Below are 18,883 nucleotides of genomic sequence, written 5' to 3' on the forward strand. Positions count from 1 at the left end.
AATTTCTATGCATGAAGCCTCATTAATACAAGACATCACACAGCGAGGAAGAATAAAGTTTTATCACAGTTACTGCTTGTGTGCACGCGTGCACGTGCGTGTGTGGCCAGAGTAACATCTAGAACTGAATGCAGCACCAGCAGGCACTGAAGACAGCCTGTGGATGATGATGGAGAAGGGGTAAGTCATGAAGGAAAACAACACCTGTTTGGGGCACCTGGGTGGCTCAGTGGGTCAAACATCCAACTTTGGCTCAGGTCATGAAATCACTGCTCGTGAGTTCGAGCCCCGCGTCAGGCTCTGTGCTGACAGCTCTGAGACTGGAGCCTGCTTCACGTTCTGTCTCTGTCTCTCTGCCTTTCCCCTGCTTGCGCTCACTCTCTGTCTCTCTCTGTCTCTCTCTCTCTCTCTCTCTCTCTCAAATATCCAAAAAAAAAAAAAAAATAGAAAAAGAAAACAACACCTGTTTGAATCAGGAAATGCGGACTTGAACATCCAAAGAAATTTCTGTTGCAAATACACTTCAGTTTTCTTGCCCCAGAGGCCAAAACGGCTAGCTCCAGAAATCTGTAGCTCATAAAGATAAAGCACACTCTCATTTTCCGAGACACTAGACAGCGCACAGAAGGTTTGGTCCCTGCGTCTGTAACTCTACACACTGCTGAGAGCCTCTTTGGCAGCTATAATCAGCTTTTTAGGTGGTTCTCAGCAACTGAAATGCTCTGATATAAGCCGTGCGCTGGCTGAGGTGCAACCAGCAGAAAATGTACTGCAAACCTGTGGATGGTGGTACAGAGAAGGACTGACAAATGGAGGAGAGCATTGAACATAGTGAGCAGTGCTTTGTAAAATTCACAACATGGGTGTAAGACTCTTATTCTCACCAAACTGCAATAAAATTGATCCAACTTGCCTAAGTAACTCTTCAGGGTCCCTCTTATCATTGGCTTTCATATCTCTGATTGTGAACTCAGAATTTATCTGGTGAAAAAGTTAAAAAAAAAACCTGTTCACAGTGGATAGCAACTGAGATGAGGAAGATAAGCATAAGCAGCCTCCATCTAGTGCGATGAACAAAATATACGTAACAGAGAGAAGAATGGGCATCCGAAATATTGGAATACTTTGTACAGGTGTTCGAGTTTTCTGACCAGGGGCATAATGGGAATTTTGATGTTTCTGGTGGAGGAAACTGGGCAGAACATTTTCAGCATCAATTTGAAAGTTAAAAGTAGGCAACTGTCATTTTTAGGGGTGTATGTCCCTAGGCTGGCAGTGCTACAAGGGAAAGCAGGGAGATGAATATTACAAAAGGCAAGATAATAGTTGCATGGGAGCAAGAGAGAGGAGGTTGTGAGTGGGGAGGGGTACCCGAGGGGCTTCCGGGATGCTGGTGTTTCTTTGATCTGGGACACGATCCCAGGGGTTGTCAATAACTACAAATCTATGATACCACAGTGGTTAAGCACTGTTGTGTATGCATAAGAGGTCTCGTAATAAATTTAAGAATGCATCAAACCATTTACAATGGTATACTTAAAAGTCGATTAATATTCTATTGACATGATTATAATCCTTCCGGATGCAGGAGAGCACCCTCTATACTGATAATGCCAAGTGCACAGGCTCAAAAATTGTGCTAACTGCCAATAAGGCCGGGGAGAGGAATTTGGATAAATACATTTTAATAAAAAGAAGCACAAAGTCTAAAGACCGTTGTTTTGAACAACTTTTGTCGCTATCTTGAACAATCACAGGCATTTTTCTAGAACTCTTTGGATAAGAATAAATTTAGAGTTAAAAACGGTCTGCTTTTTGCCCCTCCAAAACAAAGGTAGAATGCTCTTTTTAAGCGTTCAGGGTGGAAATAGGTGGAAAGAAACTATTTTTGCATTCTCTGCTGGCTACCGAAAGCATTCCCACCTTGCTTCTGTTTTTCTAAAATGTCATTTTATTTTTAACCACTTAATAAGTTGCAAGAAAAGATGAAAGGCAGCTTGGAAAGGAGAGACCCAAGCAAAGTAACGATGAAGGCATAGTCTCCTTGGGCACGGGGTTCCTCCTAAAGATACAGGAAGACTTGCTGGCAGCATTTCTAATTGGTGTGCAGACTCTCTTCGTCTGTAAAACCCTGAAGACTCACACGCACATCAAACAAGTGTGGGAGTCCACGGTCCTCGCTGAGTTAGGCAGCATTTCCAAGAGGAAACACAGGACAGTGGACGATGCCTGTCGATCTAGCTAGATTGAGCTCCTGGACACCACCGGTTCTGTCCTACAGCTCTTTTTCTGGTCCCTGTCCATGGACAGTCATTCCCTATGACAGAGCCACTTGACTGAGAGTTATTCCTGTTGCACGTGCGCGCACACACACACACACACACACGCACACACACACACACACCCTCGTGTGGTTAGGGGTGGCCGGGTAGCTCAGGTGTAATAGGTGATGTGCCCCATTTCCGGGCCTGGTGTCCAAAAACTCCAGCCTGAGGCTCCCACCCTCCCTGCCTCTGCCAGCTTGGACTGCAAGAAAAGGATCTCGTGGGGATTCAGAGGCCACTGGGGGTGACAGAAACACTAGGTGGCAGAAGACAGAATCTGAGTCCCACAATGATATCATGGGGCAGAGGTGTCAGAGCTGACCCACACTGAATCATGAGGTGAGTGGAAACCTTGATCCTGTGATTTCAGTGTTGCTTTTTTTTTATTAAAAATTTTTTTTTAATCTTTGTTTTTGAGAGAGAGAGAGAGAGAGAGAGAGACAGAGTGTGAGTGGGGGAGGGGCAAAGAGCGAGTGAGACACAGAATCTGAAGCAGGCTCCAGGCTCTGAGCTGTCAGCACAGAGCCCGATGCGGGGCTTGAACTCACAAACTGCAAGATGATGACCTGAGCTGAAGTCGGACTCTTAACCGACTGAGCCACCCAGGCACCCCATCAGTGTTGCTTTTGTTAGAAAAGGTATACTACTATTCTGACTTTCATACATTCAAATCAAAGACAAACTGTCAAAATTTCTAAATCACCACCCCCTCCCTGCAATAAACCACAAAGCTTAGCATTAATCTCAGAAAATTCCTAAATTTGATTTAGTTTCAATTAAAGAAAGAAGATCAGCTTTGGACTGCAAGATTATCAGCTTCTTGAATCCTGGTGCTGCCATTTTCATGCCATCTATCACAATTATTCAAGATCTGGGAGCTAGGAAGCAAAGGGGCTGTGTATTTCAGAGTTGGACAGATATATAGACAATGTGTGTATAAATAGGTTTCTAGGCAGTTTGTTAATATTTTAAAGCTCATTTATAGAGTGCAAAATTGCTTTTTAGAAAAATATGAATTTACATTCTTGCCTGTTTTTGAATGTATGTCCATCCATATTTTATTTTATGCTTTAAATGAATAATTCTTCAGCGACTAATCATGTTAAACTTTTAACGTGTATTGATCATGCACATATCTTCTTTGGTGACCTATCTTTTAATTTATTTCCCTACTTTTCTATGTGGTTTTAGTAATTATATTGAAATGATTATGTGTGTGTATTTGGAAGAGCAATGATCGAAAGCCAAGAGAAAATGTATTTTGGATTTTACGCTTAGCTCCCCAAACAGCTATCCAGAAACCAGCCTTGACTCTGTAGGCATCAAGAAGGTCTCTGTATCCCAAAAGGACCAGGACAATCCGCCTTGTGCCTCATGTTGCCCACAAGGATGCTAAGGGCCCTAATGGACTGCAGTTTCTGAGTGGACATACTAGATAGAAAGGAAATGTCATTCTAAGGTATACGAAAATGGGAATTACATGAAAATGTGACCTGGGAAGAGAAGAGTAACAACAAACAAAAAGCACCGAGGACACAGTCGGGGATGCACCTGTACCTGGATGGTGTCAGTAGAGCCAGTGGCCATGGTAATGGCATGTCACAGAGAAACGAGGAACGATGCCCTCGGACACCCCAAGGCTACAGGAAATCCATGTTGCCAGGGCCCATAATGGACTAGAGGCGAATCCGTTCTGCATGGTCTTCAGCATGTACTTGTAGAACAGCACTCCAAAATAAATCGACCTAACTTCACGAAGCTCCATTCAGTTGTGTGAGTGATACTCATGGTTAAGAGCAGACGAAAACAGTGCTTTGGCATTTCAAAATAATTTCTAGATGGAATTCTCATAATAGCAGGTACAGAAGAAAAGACAGCAAATATGTCAAAATAATTACGGAGTTTCTCCCAAAGCCCATAGTTTCATGCAAGAGTTTCTCAGAGGCTCTGGATATAGGCCATTTTGGCTGGGTTTGCTGATCTTATTTTCAACTTCAACGTTTATTGAAAATCCTATGCTGGCTGGCAAATCAAATCACTCATGGACAAAACAGGCAAGGGCAGAGGGAGTATTTTTGTGCTTATTAACGCTACAGTCTCCCACTGAAAATACCTGGTTGCTTGTGGAATGCTCACCCCCACAGTAGTTCTTAGACTCTTCAGCGGGGGACTCTAACAAATACTGGGGGCCATCCCAGAGGTTCTTTTAATTGGCCTGAGGCATGGATGAGCATTGGATTTTTTTTTAACTTTGTTTTATTGAAATGTACATCCAGGGTTGAGAAGCACTGTCCCTAGAGGGAAGCAGGGTGGGAGAATGGAGAGAATCTGGAGCTTTGGGGTCAACCACACCTGGATGGAAGCAACAGCTCGATTCCTCCTGTGATCCTGGGTACATAATACTAAGGCTTTACTTCTTCCTCTGTAAAATAAGAACAATTCCCACTTTTCAAGTTTGCTGTTGGTTTAAATATGGAAAGAGTGCTAAAAATTTGGACACTCTTCCCTTGACATTCTTTTCCATAGAACTTTCAAAATAGTACTTTAACTGTGGTTACTGGCTTCTCTACTCATACGATGTTTAAAAACACACATTCAAGAGCCACAACTAGCTGGCACTGAACACCAGCTCTGTTATTCATTAGCTGTAACACCATGTGCACTTTAATTAGCTTCTGTGAGCCTTAAATAATTCGTGTATAAAATTGGAAGAATGACAATATCCATTTCAATAGGTCTTTGGGGGATTACATGGATGCATGTATGTAAGCACTTAGAGCAGCACCTTATATACAGTAAGTAGCCAGTAACAGTCCTAATCATTACTTACTTTCTACTCTCAGGGAAATAAAATTCAGCATCCCACTCTGACAAAGCATAACAAAATTTCTGGTCGAATGAGAAGCTCACACAAAGGAATCAGGGTTTGTGCCCGAAAGGGTTTTACACCACTTTTCGTTGTTTGTCATCGTAATTATGATAATGAAAAACGTTGGTTCGTTGTTGACTAGCTAGCCATACCTTGAAGAATGTATATGTCTAAAATTGAGCTTTGAAAATGTTTAGTTCAGTGATCTTGAAAAAGGATTGAAAGACTAGATTATGGGAAAAAAGAACATCTTATGAATTCGTGGTAAGAGGTATTAGACATTTATATAGAAATGTGAACTTATACAGAGACTCTTAGCAAAACATTTGATGTGTGGGTTATTTAGCAATAGAAATAGATGTTTTGTCTAGCTTTTCCGTGGCTTCTATGGGACCAGTGTAGTTTGAAAAATAGTTTACCAAGGGTGCCTGGGTGGCTCAGTCGGTTAAGTGTCCAACATTGGCTCAGGTCATGATCTCGAGGTTCACGAGTTTGAGCCCCACATCAGGCTTTCTGCTGTCAACATAGATTCTGACTTCAGATTCTGTGTCTCCCTCTCTCACTGCCCCTCCCCACTCTTGCTCTGTCTCTTTCTCTCTCTCTCAAAAGGAAATAAACATTTTAAAAAAATTTAAAAAAAGAAAAACAGTTTACCAATTCAACTCACAGCCTCTATTTTTTATATAAAGTTTGTAGTACCAGAAAACTGATCTCATTTTCCCCCCTCATAATGTCACTATTCAAACACTAGCGAGTGGTTTGTTTCCTGGGCTCTGGAGATAACAAATGATGGATTTGGGGGAAAGACTGTTTTGTAAGGATTGTGGGAGGGTGAGGAATAAAGTGTTGTATTTAACTCAAAGAGTGGAAAAGCACTCTTGAATAGTGCTGTGCATGAGATACAGATATCTGTATCTGATACTGATCCGTATCTGTACAGATATTGGATGTAGCTTTGGCTTTTTGTTTGTTTTTGTTATTTTGAGAGAGAGAGAGAGAGAGAGAGAGAGAGAGAGAGAGAGAATGAGTGGGGGAGGGGCAGAGAGAGAGGGAGAAAGAGAATCTTAAGCAGGCTCCACACTCTGCATGGAGCCCAATGTGGGGCTCAATCCCAGGACCTTGAGATCATGACCTGAGCTGATGTTAAGAGTCAGACACTCAACCGACTGAGCCACCCAGGCACCCCTTCGTGTTAGCTTTGAATAATACCCACGCCATCCTAGTGGGATAATCCATTCTAGTTTGCAAGCATCAGAAAGTCCTTTGGCCTCTGCCAAAGTAGAAACACAATCACCAAGCAAATACGTATCTACCAGTGAATCCACCCTATTTACAGTTTCATGCAGACCCCTGAGATCAGAAAAGTCAAAGAGTGATTTAAAGCTATGGATTCCAGTGCCAATGTAACCATCTCTTGTGGTTAGAGATGAACTTTGTCACTGAAAGGAAGTGGTGGCTTTATGAATACAATGCCCCTTGATTATATAAATAAATCTTGGATTAATTTTCTTGGAAAAACCGTAATCTCAAAATGGCTAGTAGCCACCATGGGGGCATGAAACCATTTTACTAGATTTCAAAATACCATGGTGGAAAGATATTATTTTTATTAAAATGTTTAATTTATTTTTGAGAGAGGGAGGAAGAGAGCGAGCGAGCAAGCAGGGGAGGGTCAGAGAGAGAGGGAGACACAGAATCTGAAGCAGGCTCTGGGCTCCTAGCTGTCATCACAGTGCCCGACACGGGGCTTGAACTCAGGGACTGCGAGATCATGACCTGAACCGACGTCAGACACGTAGCCAACTGAGCCACCCAGGTGCCCCACCATGGTGGAAAGATAAATGGACAACTCTTCAGAGAACCAACAATATTCAGTCAGGTTAAAACCATGAGCAATAAAAGAATAAGCATGCACGCACGCACACACACACAAGCTGAGCTTCCAGAAACTTCTAATCTTCCAAAAACCAAAGATAACACTGGGGCCTTTGAGGTTCAGGCATTCTACACAAGACTGGTGAGGTCAGGAAAGAGCCATCAAGGAAATGTTCAATGGAACCATGATCAACATGAACAGCAATACACCTTCTTTGCCAAATGGATCTGGCATAGAATTTGAGCCTTGCCTGAGTAATCCAGCTGTCATAAAGCTGACCTTTCAATGCATTCTTAGTTCCATTGTGGAATTAGCCATCATTTTTGCTTGTCATACACAGTATTAAGTTTTATTTACAAGATTTATAGACATTGATATAACCTTTTAATTAACTCCACCATGAAAGAACAGCATGCCATGGAAATAGTATGAGTTCAATCAATTCTTTTTTCTGATAGTCTGCTATTTTTATCCTTAGTTTGAAAAGCCTTGATATTCTATTTCTGTTTTTTTTTTTTTTACTAGTTTATTTTATGTGTCTTGTTTTACACTCCATGAATCAAGGCAAAGTCAAATAAACCAAGGGAAAAAGATGGTCAGATAGATGGACAGATGTGTACTGCTTGGTGAATGGTTGATTTATGCACTGGACTATAAGAAACACCAACCTACAGTTAAAGAATGTCCGAACGTATGTTCCTCTATGAACACACACATATATGCGCAAATAAATTACATATACTGTCTGTAGGAATACTTACATAGCATGGTTACATAACAACTGAGTTAACAAAAGCCAGTATTCATTATGTGCTTGCGGTCTTCAGCATTTAACGCAAAGGCACTCTATATGGCATTATTTTAATCCATCCACATAACAATGTATAAAATAGTTGCTATTGTATTATCTCCATTTTAGCTTAAAATGAAACAAGAGACATACCAAGGATAAGTAACTTGCCTTACATTACGAAGGTGGTGAATCTCCAAGCCAGGATTTGAACTTGGCTTCTCTGATTCTCTATGTACACTTCAGGATATGTGCAAAGTTATTCATTGGTTTATGGGGAGGTAATCAGGTCTTTAAAATGTGAAAAAATTAGTGTTTACTAGGACTTAACGTACCGGCTGATGCTGGAACTTCTCATACCCTGGTGTATGTGTGGGATGTATCATGTTATGACCTGCAAAGAGGGTGTCTTGAGGGGGCAGTGGGAGTCCTAAAATCAGACTCTTAGAGAGTCTCTGCTGAGCAAGGTTCAAAACAATCCAGTTTGTTTCTTACAAAATAAAACAAAAATTCTGTAATAACATTTGAAAGCCTCTTTTCATCTAATAGGAGGAACACTTATAATCTGAGTTCACGGTTAAAAAAAAAGGCTGAAATAATACATGACAATATTGTGACAAACTGAATTGTAGTTTGTAATAAGCACTTTTGAAGATTTGTATTAAAACATTGTTGAAGACATAAAGAAACAAGTACTGAAATGAATTATACAGCACAGGAAGTTTACTACACAGTTGAAAGTCGTTATGGTTGTAACTTGTCTCAGCTTGTGGTTACTTGCTACTTCTCTTTTTTCCTGGTTTCCAAAGCTCATTAAAAATCAAAGAATAGGAAAACTTTACATAAAAATAGGTTAATTTTAGCTTCCACATTATTGTCCGTGCACACAAAAAAACTGAAAGACAATATCGTTTAGTTCAACCTGTAATGTGTGACCACACTGGTGACCCAGTCAAATTCATTCAGTTCACTGTTATGGGGGTGGGGCGTGGTGCCCAAGTCTGTGAATCCAGCTTTAAAACGCACATCCCACACAGGACGCTAGCCCTCCAGTGGTTCCTTATTGTAGGTAACAGTCAATATTGCTAATGTGTGGAGATTAGTACAGGCCTATGTATCAGTTTTTATAAATATCTCGTTATCAATAGGTTTGCAATTCGAATATCTTTAGATATTTTTGATAACTTTCAATCATCAAGAACTGCAGACAATGTGCATTACTCTATTCTGGATACATTGTCTTTTAATAACAAAATCCACAAATATGTAGCTTTCTCCTTCTTGCTGTTAAACATTAAAAGAGGTGTTAGGGAAGGTAAGATCTTGGTAGTGAGTGGTATTTAAAAAAAGAAAAGCAAGGTTTTAAGGAGAGTTATGTTTAAATAACAGGGGATGAGGTAGATACACTCACAAAAATTATTTAAAAGGGTTCCAAAGAAAAAATCCAAAGTAGCAAGAATTACGAGAAAAACCTAGAACAACTTGTCATGCTAGAAAGCCTGGCTAATGTGTACGAGAGGAGTGATTGCACATTTGTTTTTTATTTTGTATGTTCGAAATTTCCTACAATTAAAATGCTTTAAAATTTAAAGCTGCATGAGAAGTAAACTAACTTTTAGAAGTGCCTTGAGTATGAAGAGAAAACATGAAAATGGATATTCCATGCTACATGGTTTTGTGAAGGAAGAGAGTTTATCAGTACAAAATTAACCCATGAAAAATAGAATCTTTCAATCTGAAAATAAATATTTCACTAACTTTTGAATGCTTTTTTTAAAAATACAAAAGTCCAAAACCTTTCAGTGAGTTTTCCTTAATATACTGATACATGCATTATGTGAATCTTAATTAATAAACATTGCATTATTGGCAAATACAGTCAAAAAATGAGCATCATAATTTACAAAGTCAACAATGAAATCAGCTTCTTCTATTTGGAAATGTGAAATACTTTTGAGTTATATTTTTCAGCTTTGATCAAAAAAACATTTAAACTAAGTACCGAAATAAGTTAAACTTAAAATCTGACCATTGAATCAAGCTATCACAATTTCAAACCACAATTTTCAAAATCAGTGAAGCATATTTACTCATATTGCAATGATTTTATATATATGTATGTATATATATATATATATATATATATATATATATGAATGAGGTACAGACCCCTATCTCATTCCATATATAAAAAATAATTCAAAATGTTATCAATGGCCTAAGCATTAAAGCTAAGCTATTAGAAGAAAACATGGGAGTCATTCTTCAGGACCTTGGTTTTGACAATGGATTCCTACCTTTGACACCAAAAGCACAAACAACAAAAGAAAAAATAGATAAAATAGATTTCTTCAACATTAAAAACTTTTATGTATTGAAGGATATTACCATGAAAGTAAAAATACAACCCACAGAATAGGAAAAATGTTTGCAAGTCATATATCTGATAAATGTCTATTATCCAGAACACATAAAGAACTCTTACCAGTCAGCAACAAGACAAACAACCCAATCAAAAAATGGGCAAAGGTCTTGGATATTCTCCAAACAGAAACGCAAATGGTCAACAAGCATACAAGAAAATATTCAACATCATCAGTCATTAAAGAAATGCAAGTCAAAACCACAATGAGGTACCACTCCAAATTTAATAGTATGGCTATTAAAAACAAAACAGGAAAATAACAAGTGTGGGAGAGGATGTAAAGAAATAAAAACCTTTATAAGTTACTGGTAGGAATGCAAAATGGTGCAGCAGCTATGGAAGATAGTTTGGTAGTTCTTCAAAAGATTAAATATAGAATTAGCATATGACCTAGCAATTGCACTCCTGGGTATACACCCAAGAGAAATGAAAACATATATGCACACAGGAACAAATACACAAATGTTTTTGGCAGCATTATTCAGAATAGCCAAAAGGTGAAAACAACACAAATGTCCATCAGCAAAGAAATGGATAAACAGATTGTGGTATGTCCATATAATGGAATATTAATCAGTCATAAAAAGGAATGAAGATACATGCCGCAAGTTGGATGAACTTCAAAAACATTATGGTAAGTGAAACAAGGAAGACACAAAAGGTTACATATTGCATGATTCCTTTTATATGAAGTATCTAGAATTGGTAAATCCACAGGGGAAGATGATAGTGGTTGCCAAGAGACAGAGGCGAGGGGAAATTGGGAACGCTTACTTAATGAATGCGGGGTATTTTTCTGGGATAATGAAAAAGTTGTGAAACTAGAGATGGGTGATAGTCCTCACATCACATTGTGAAAACAGGAAATGTCACTGAACTGGCACTTGAAAATAGTTAACTGTATGTTATGTGAATTTCACCTCAATCAAAAAATACATGTAACAACAGTAATATAAGTAAAGAATGTTCTTCAATGTTGAAAGATAAAAAAACTGAAAATATTAAATATTTCAGCTTTATCTCATTCTTCAAAATCCTTCAAAATATATGTTCTTTCATATATATGCGTATGTGCTCAAAATTTTTAGCAATAAGGGTATACAATTTGAAAACGTGGATAGGGCTGCTCTAGATCCATGGTAATCTGTAACTTGTAGGGTGAATCCATAGACATACTTTGTGCACCTCAGCCGAATAATATTTTAAAATTTATTTTCCATACTTTTATGCAGGTGATGCATTTTCCAGTTCAACATAACTCCTGCATACCTTCGTATTTTATATTTTTGTGATGCAAACACTGTTTCTTGCTCAGCAGGGATCAAATAGATATTTGAATTTTCAACCCCTCGGCGGGGGATTGAGTATCCCTAAGATAGTCTTGCATCAATAGTTCTTCCATCATTAATTGGCATTAAAAATGGAGAAGAAAAAAGTACTAGACTTACCCACACACGGCAGAGAGTAGCCCAGCTGAGGGTCATGGATAAACTGCCTGTCGTTAAGTCTTGTCACACAGTATAAGTAGAAACAGTCTAAGCAAATCACGTGGCGATGGTTGCACTGGAAAACCAGGACAGGGCTCCTGCACAGAAAAATAAAAAAAGAAAAGGAAAACATTTCCTCTAGTACTTCTAAGAGTCGAAAGCCAACATGTGCTTTGGGACACTTTGTAATCCTATCAGCTTGCTTAGAAAATGCTCTGTGTAGACACCTGCACTGCTCACCATTGAGCACATATGTGTTAAAGCTGCACCTTAAAAATTGGAAACATTTCATTAACTATACATAACATTGATTTTCCTAAATTTATATTTTTATATTAACATATTTACCAAACTGTTGTTTAAATCTGAGCTCAGATATAACCTCTTTCTAGATCATCTTCTAGAAGCCTCATAATTCCCAATTCACCCATGAATCACCCCATTTATACATTTTTTTATTGATACAAAATTACATCATACTATTGATATGCTTCTCTACCGACTGTGATCTCCTTGAAAGTAGATACTGTGCTTAATTTAAATTGATATTCTCATAGTACCAGGCACGGTAAGGTTTAAATAAACGTTCCTTGAATTGTATGTTAATGATATATAAAATCTGAACTTCCCAAAAGCCAAAAGAAAAATTACCATGGTGCCAAAGTAGGTATGTTAAACAATCACTCATATTTCATTGGCAAGCAGAAAAGGAGAATTTCAAAATAAAAATTATCTAGCACAGATTCTTTTCTAAAAGATTTAGTCTATCGTGCCATCCCTACTCCACCCAAACAGCCAATTTATTAAATCAAGGTTAGGAGCTTACTAATAAATTGATATATGAGTTCTAAAATCTTTGGATTCCCTTAAAATGCTTTATAGGGGGAAAATGCCCCAAATAAGCATGTATTTTTGCTAACAAAATGAACCACATTATTTTATAACCAAAAGAAAAAAAAAAAGAAAGGGAGAGCGAGAGAGACAAATTGAATTAATTTCACATCAGCCCCAAGGCCATTTTAATAGTAAAACAAAAAAACAAAAAAAACCACTGGAGTTTATCTAGATAAGCCTATTCTCTGTGTAATGACAACAAAATACAAAATAGTTCTTTTTTATTTCATACACAATTCTTAAAAGACCTCAGAGCTCTTCAAAAGCCCTTTCCCCAGAAAAATTGATATTAAACATTAATATTAGTAACATGTAATTTTCTTAACAATTAAAAGGTTTTCAAAATTCTGCTTTCCCACTTATTTCAAAGCAATATCTAATACAAAACAAAAAAAAAACAACTTGGTATTTTAATGTCATGGATCAACAGGGCAATGGTCATCATAAGCTGGCAAGGACGTCCCTAAATGCTTTTATGCGCTTCTATTTCTCATCTCTGAACCTACTGCAGTCCTTTTGGGGCTATCATTTCCATTTCCAGAGCCTTTTTCAATTAGGCATTGACTGTGTTCTGAACTTTCAACCTCTTCCCTTCTAATAACATTCTGCTGGAAGATGATAAAATATAATACCTTCTCATTTCTATCACGAGTCAGACATACACACATGCACAAGGGCACACACACCGCATTCACTCTGTGTGACCCTATAGAACTGCCGTATTCTATGTTCTCCTCATGGCTAAGTTCTATGAAAAATATTCTCCATTCTGGTCTTAGCAACATGGTCGACTAAGCCTTTAGAGACGCTCAATCTGCTCTCAACACATGGAAGCACTGGAGAAAATATTAGAACATTCATAAAAATGTTCCTCTATATAACAAGGTTAAGAAAGAAAGCTTAGCAATTACCCAGTAGAAGAAATAAAAGGAAAACTTATAAAGCCAAAGCAGTAGGAACATGAACTGTTGGCATAGTGTCCCAGAGCAACATTAAGGTACGTGGTAGCCACTGGTCCAGGAAGTGAGTTCTTTTCCATCCCTATTAAGGAAAAATGGAGAGAGTTTTGTTCCATGTGTGGGCAACACTACATATTTATGAATTTGCCCTTCGGTTAAAATATGGCCGCAAACTACTTAGATCGTGTGGAACAATCCACAGAACATCAGCTGTTCTACTTTACTGATGGCATCCTACCATTTGGAACAGATTGGAAAGGAATGGTGAATACATGAGAGGCCATGCTGTGAATAAACCCTGTGCAGATTCAAGAGCCCACCACATTAGGAAAGGTTTTAGAGGCCCAATGTTTGGGGCATGGAGGGCACACTCAACAGACACAGTAGTGCATCTTGCCCCTCCCTCTACTACTGCAACTACACACACACACACACACACACACACACACACACACACACACACACAGATACAGCAGTACAAGGACAATCACAGGCCCTGTGGAAACACAGGCTCTAGGCCCCACAGAGTGAAACACATCATCTTGGGGACACAGGAGGAATCTTACTAAAAATTACAGCCGTACTGGTTCACTTCTGCCTTCTTGAATTGAGATATAGGCGGGGAGCCGAACAGACCAAACCAAAGGACTAATTGATCAGAACCATCAGGATGCAAAGAGCTGGGGAAGAGTTCATAGGGTATCTGGGGGATGCACTGGCACATTTCATGGCACTGCCCTCTGGAATTGTAGCGGCAAATGGACAAGGCAGCAGTTAAGGCAGCATTGAGAAGTGCATGGTGACCGGGACCTGAGAGACCTTAGGATTTACCTGTTGAAGCAGGTAATGTCAATAACCTTTATTATTACAAAAAAAATATAATAGAGTCATCAGAAAGGACTTTAGAGAATGTTTACCTTGGATAAAAAGTATGAGAAATGAATGCAGATAGCAGTTTACCAACAATGAGAAGTAAAGGAAACAAGATATAAAAATGTGTTCAGCTTTGGAAGTGAGGACAGATCACTAAAGTTCATTAAAGAGAATCCCTTCCCAGGCACAGGGTGTATATATAAGTGACACCAGAACCTACATGTGTGGTTTTACATGTCCATTTTGGAAAAAAGAAAAAAAAAAAAGAAAGAAACTTACAAGAGTTTCAGGGAGTGACAAGTATAGAGAAGTCACTCAGGCATTCTGTCACTATCCATATGGAGTGAATATATATATATATATATATAGAGAGAGAGAGAGAGAGAGAGAGAGAAATATAGAATATATTTATATATATATCTATATATCTATATGTCTATATAATATATATATATCTAATATATATCTATATAACATATATAGGATAAACATGTAGAAAAATACATATGTTGATGAATAATGTTATAGATATAGATAGTATATGCCCATATTCATGCAGAATTATCAGTCAGTTGGAGTTCTTGATACAGTTTTGAGGTAAGATTGTCCATCTCTTATCAATAATATTTCTAGTTATAAAAAAAGAAATTTCTAGTATTTATGAAAAAGTTAGATGAGGAATAAGCATGCCACCCATAGAAACATTATTGGATTAATCAACTGAGTCATCTAAGAAAAGAAGTGAGGATCATTTCATGGCTGGAGGGACTACATAATTAACTTCCTAAGTATGAGGCAAAAGAGGACAGTGGAAAAAAAAAACTAGTATTTATGACCACCCCCTTTGGGTTAGGTACTTGCTAGGAACTTCTCAAATGTTTTTCCATGTCATCCTCCTATAATAATCTGCCCCCACTCTATCACACATCCTGTTCCTCTCTCTGCCTCCAGCTTTCTTCCTGGGCTCGTGCTCTTTGTCACTCATTCTTCTAGTATAATATCAGCCTTTATATTCAAATCAAAATTCCAAACTTCAAGGTCCAGTTCAAGATAAGACCTCTAAGGAACTTTTCATGGAGCTTAATTCTTCACTGATTTTTCTCTTTTTCTTTAACTTTTAATCCACAGGGTCTATCCTAATGTGCTTCCTATACTGTCTTCACTTTTATTCAGACTGAGTGTTTCATAAGTTGCTACTTTAGCTGTCAGCATTAAATGAAAAATCCTGAAACAATGGGGGCTGAACTTGATTACCACCTTCATGACCCATGTCTCACCAAATACAGCAATAAGCACATGACATTATATAATCAATAGTTACTGATCGTACCTGTGGCTTACTGAACAAAATGTTTTTTATTTCATAATCTCTCTGCTCCCATCCTTATATTTTTTACTCAGTTACTTACTGAGCATCTACTTTGGCTGTAGTAGGCACTTAATAAACACACACGGAATACAGCAGTGAGTGGATGAAAAAACATCTCATGACTGATGGGAGCGTTGGGAAAAACACACACAACTCAGTCACAGGCCACAGTCTGGGGACATGACACGCATGTGAACAGGTATTAAAAGGAAGTATGTGTGGTCACCAAACTCTGGTGCCACAGAAGTTAGGACAGCGGAGAAGTATGCGTCAGGGTTAGGAAACCTGAGCTGAATTTAAAAGAATGGGGGATCAGCACTGGGTCCCTGGAGAGAAATGGGGTTTCTGGGCAGGGTGGGAAACAGACGTGGGAAAGAATTCTTGGAACAGAAAAGTTATCAGTTGGGCTGACTGAGGGGATGTATCAGGACAAGAGAAAAGAGATGAGAAGGGTTGGGGACAGGGGTAGGAGGACTTCAGGAGACTGGCCTAATGTGTGGTCTCTCGCTCATGGGATTCACTGAGGCTTGTGAGTCTCGGAAGGGAGAGATGTTTTCCTATGTTTAATTCTGAGGGAACGTGTGGAGGAGAACAAGCTGGACGTCGTGAGAACTATGTGGAGGTCATTTTAATAACACAGGCATGAGTTACTAAGGAAGCAGACTGTGGTATGCGGGCGGTTCTAGGAATGGAAAGAAGAAGATGGACAGGAGTGAGTTTTCTGAGGAGAACCTGCCAAGACTTATCTCCTCTTGGGTCTTTGCTCCTCCCAACATTCCTCTGTGCCCTTTGCTCAAATTATATATAAATGTTAATTGATCAATCTAAAAGATGATTTCACCCCCGTGGACCAGGCCACAGAGCAGTTAATCAAAGGTTAAATAAAGTTCTCAATCCCACGTAAAAGGGATTATAAATGCTGTACTTGACATTACTGAAGAGTTATTATTTTCTTTTAAAGCCAACAGTTTTTATTATAATTCATGTGTTTTATAGAAAGGGGAATGTGGCAAACAGGATAATAGGAAAAAGTGTCTTGAAACTGCAGCTTTGTCCATGTGGCTCTCGTTACATCTGGATCAGGCTCTTCCCTGGCATCAGGCACAGCAGCTGCCCTTGTCCGATGGCTCCTTGCAGACACACTTAGCACCGCCCATGGGTGGCGGGAGTGGCCGTTCTTTTTGCAGGAGGTGCATTTGCAGGAGCCGGTGCAGGTGCAAAAGCAAGCTCAGGTGCAGGAGCCCGTCCGTGCAGGTGCAGGAGGCCGCATAGGCACAGGTACAGGAGCCACCAGTGGGGCAGGAGCAGCTGGGTCCATTTCGAGCAGAGGTGAGGACTGAGGTCCAAAGCAGTCAGCACAGCGAGACACCGGTGCAGGCTGCAGGTGTGGTTCTGAAGAGTTTCTTGTCAGCAATGCCTTTCCTGCTTTTATGAAAGCAGTGATCCAAAGAGCCTTTGCTCACAGAGTATTAGGCATAACTGAAGAAATCTTAGTAAAAAAAATATGGCAGACCACTCACATACATCACACAAATAGAACACTGTTACACAATAAGTAGTCCAAACATTTAAGCTCTCATAAAATTAGCTCTCTTGTATCTACAAAATAGCATCAATGTTTTCATGTTTATCTGATCAAATGTGCAGTTTAATCTGCTCTCCACCTCATTTGTGTGAGTGCTCTCTCTTTCGCTCTCTCTCTCTCATTTGCCCTCCCTCACACACACGCTCTCTCTGCCAAAATCTATTTCTCTGACCCTGTCTACTTCTTTGCCACAGGTATATCTTCATTTATACCCATTAAGAGGCTGCGGTTCCAACTTCTTGGCTGAATGTGACATATATTGAATGTGACATCCCAGAAATTTTAAGATACGTAAAGATAAGGAAGTAAGTCTAAGCTTGAAAGGAAATAAAAATCTAATAAACTGGGTAGGAAAGGGATACACATAAGTGTAACACAGGGCAGGACACTAAGTTATATTAGAGATGTAGGAAATATTAGCAGGCTCTGTGGTAAGCAGCCTTCAGGGTGTCCCCTTAGTGATCTCCACCCCCTGGGATTCATGCCCTTGTGTCCGTTTTACAAATCAGTGGGATGACCTGAGTCATCTACGTGGGAAGTGCAGAAATGACAATGAGCCATTTCTAGGACTAGATCAGAGAAGACCGTGCAGTCTGTGCTGCTTCCTGGGTCAGTAGCTCTGAGGAGAGTGATGGCCGTGTTGCGGGGACACTCAAGCACTCCTACGGAGACCCTCCAGCACAAGACATGCCCTCAGCCTACTGTAGCCCTGGTTGACAGCTTGACCACAATTTCATGAGCTAACCCTGAGCAAGAACCACCCAGCTAAGCTGTTCCCAAGTTCCTGACCCGCCGAAACTGTGCGAGATAACATCCGTTGTTGTTTTAAGCCACTACATTTTGGGGTAATTATTTTTTAGGCAGCAATATATAACTAATACAGGTTCGGAGGGGGAAAGAGATCACATTTAGATAGAAAATTAGAAAAGAATTCATGCGAGTAGTTAGTGGCATTGGAATGAAGATCAAGTTTCCAGGGCATGGAGATAGAAAAAAATCTTCCAGGTCAACAGAAGAGACTGGAGTTGCAGAAGAACAGAGCACAGGACAAGAATGCTGAGTTCTCTGGTATAGCTGGTTTCTCCATTCACCCCAATGAAAAGCAAAATTATATATATATATAGGGATAGTAGAATCATCTGAAACGCAATGAGAAGCAATGAAAGTTAGGATAAACATATTAAGTGCAAATCGCTGAGGACATAAAAATAAATTTTTTTCACTGGAGGGAGAAAGTTAGTCCTTGAATTTAGCTTACACTTGACCCTTGGAAACGCACATGTTGTTTTTACAATATTTCGCTTGTGCAACAGTAACATAGATGTTATGCCCCAGTTAGCAATCTTTCAAAGCTCTCTACAAATCCTCAGTACATGAACAACTATGACTCCTGGGAGTTTAATAAAGGATTAGATTAGATAAAAATAATTAG

At 39.2% G+C, this 18,883-nt stretch overlaps 1 protein-coding gene across 1 annotated transcript in view; it reads right to left on the minus strand.

The window, feature by feature from the left end:
• Positions 1-18,883, minus strand: part of PRKN (parkin RBR E3 ubiquitin protein ligase) — a 1,335,825-nt gene that overhangs the window by 413,694 nt on the left and 903,248 nt on the right. The window contains exon 7 of the mRNA XM_049653164.1: positions 11,733-11,869. Within this exon, the coding sequence (XP_049509121.1) occupies positions 11,733-11,869 (137 nt within the window). The remainder of the gene's footprint in view (positions 1-11,732; positions 11,870-18,883) is intronic.

Source organism: Panthera uncia (genome assembly GCF_023721935.1).
Source record: "Panthera uncia isolate 11264 chromosome B2 unlocalized genomic scaffold, Puncia_PCG_1.0 HiC_scaffold_24, whole genome shotgun sequence".
Taxonomy (NCBI): Eukaryota; Metazoa; Chordata; class Mammalia; order Carnivora; family Felidae; genus Panthera; species Panthera uncia.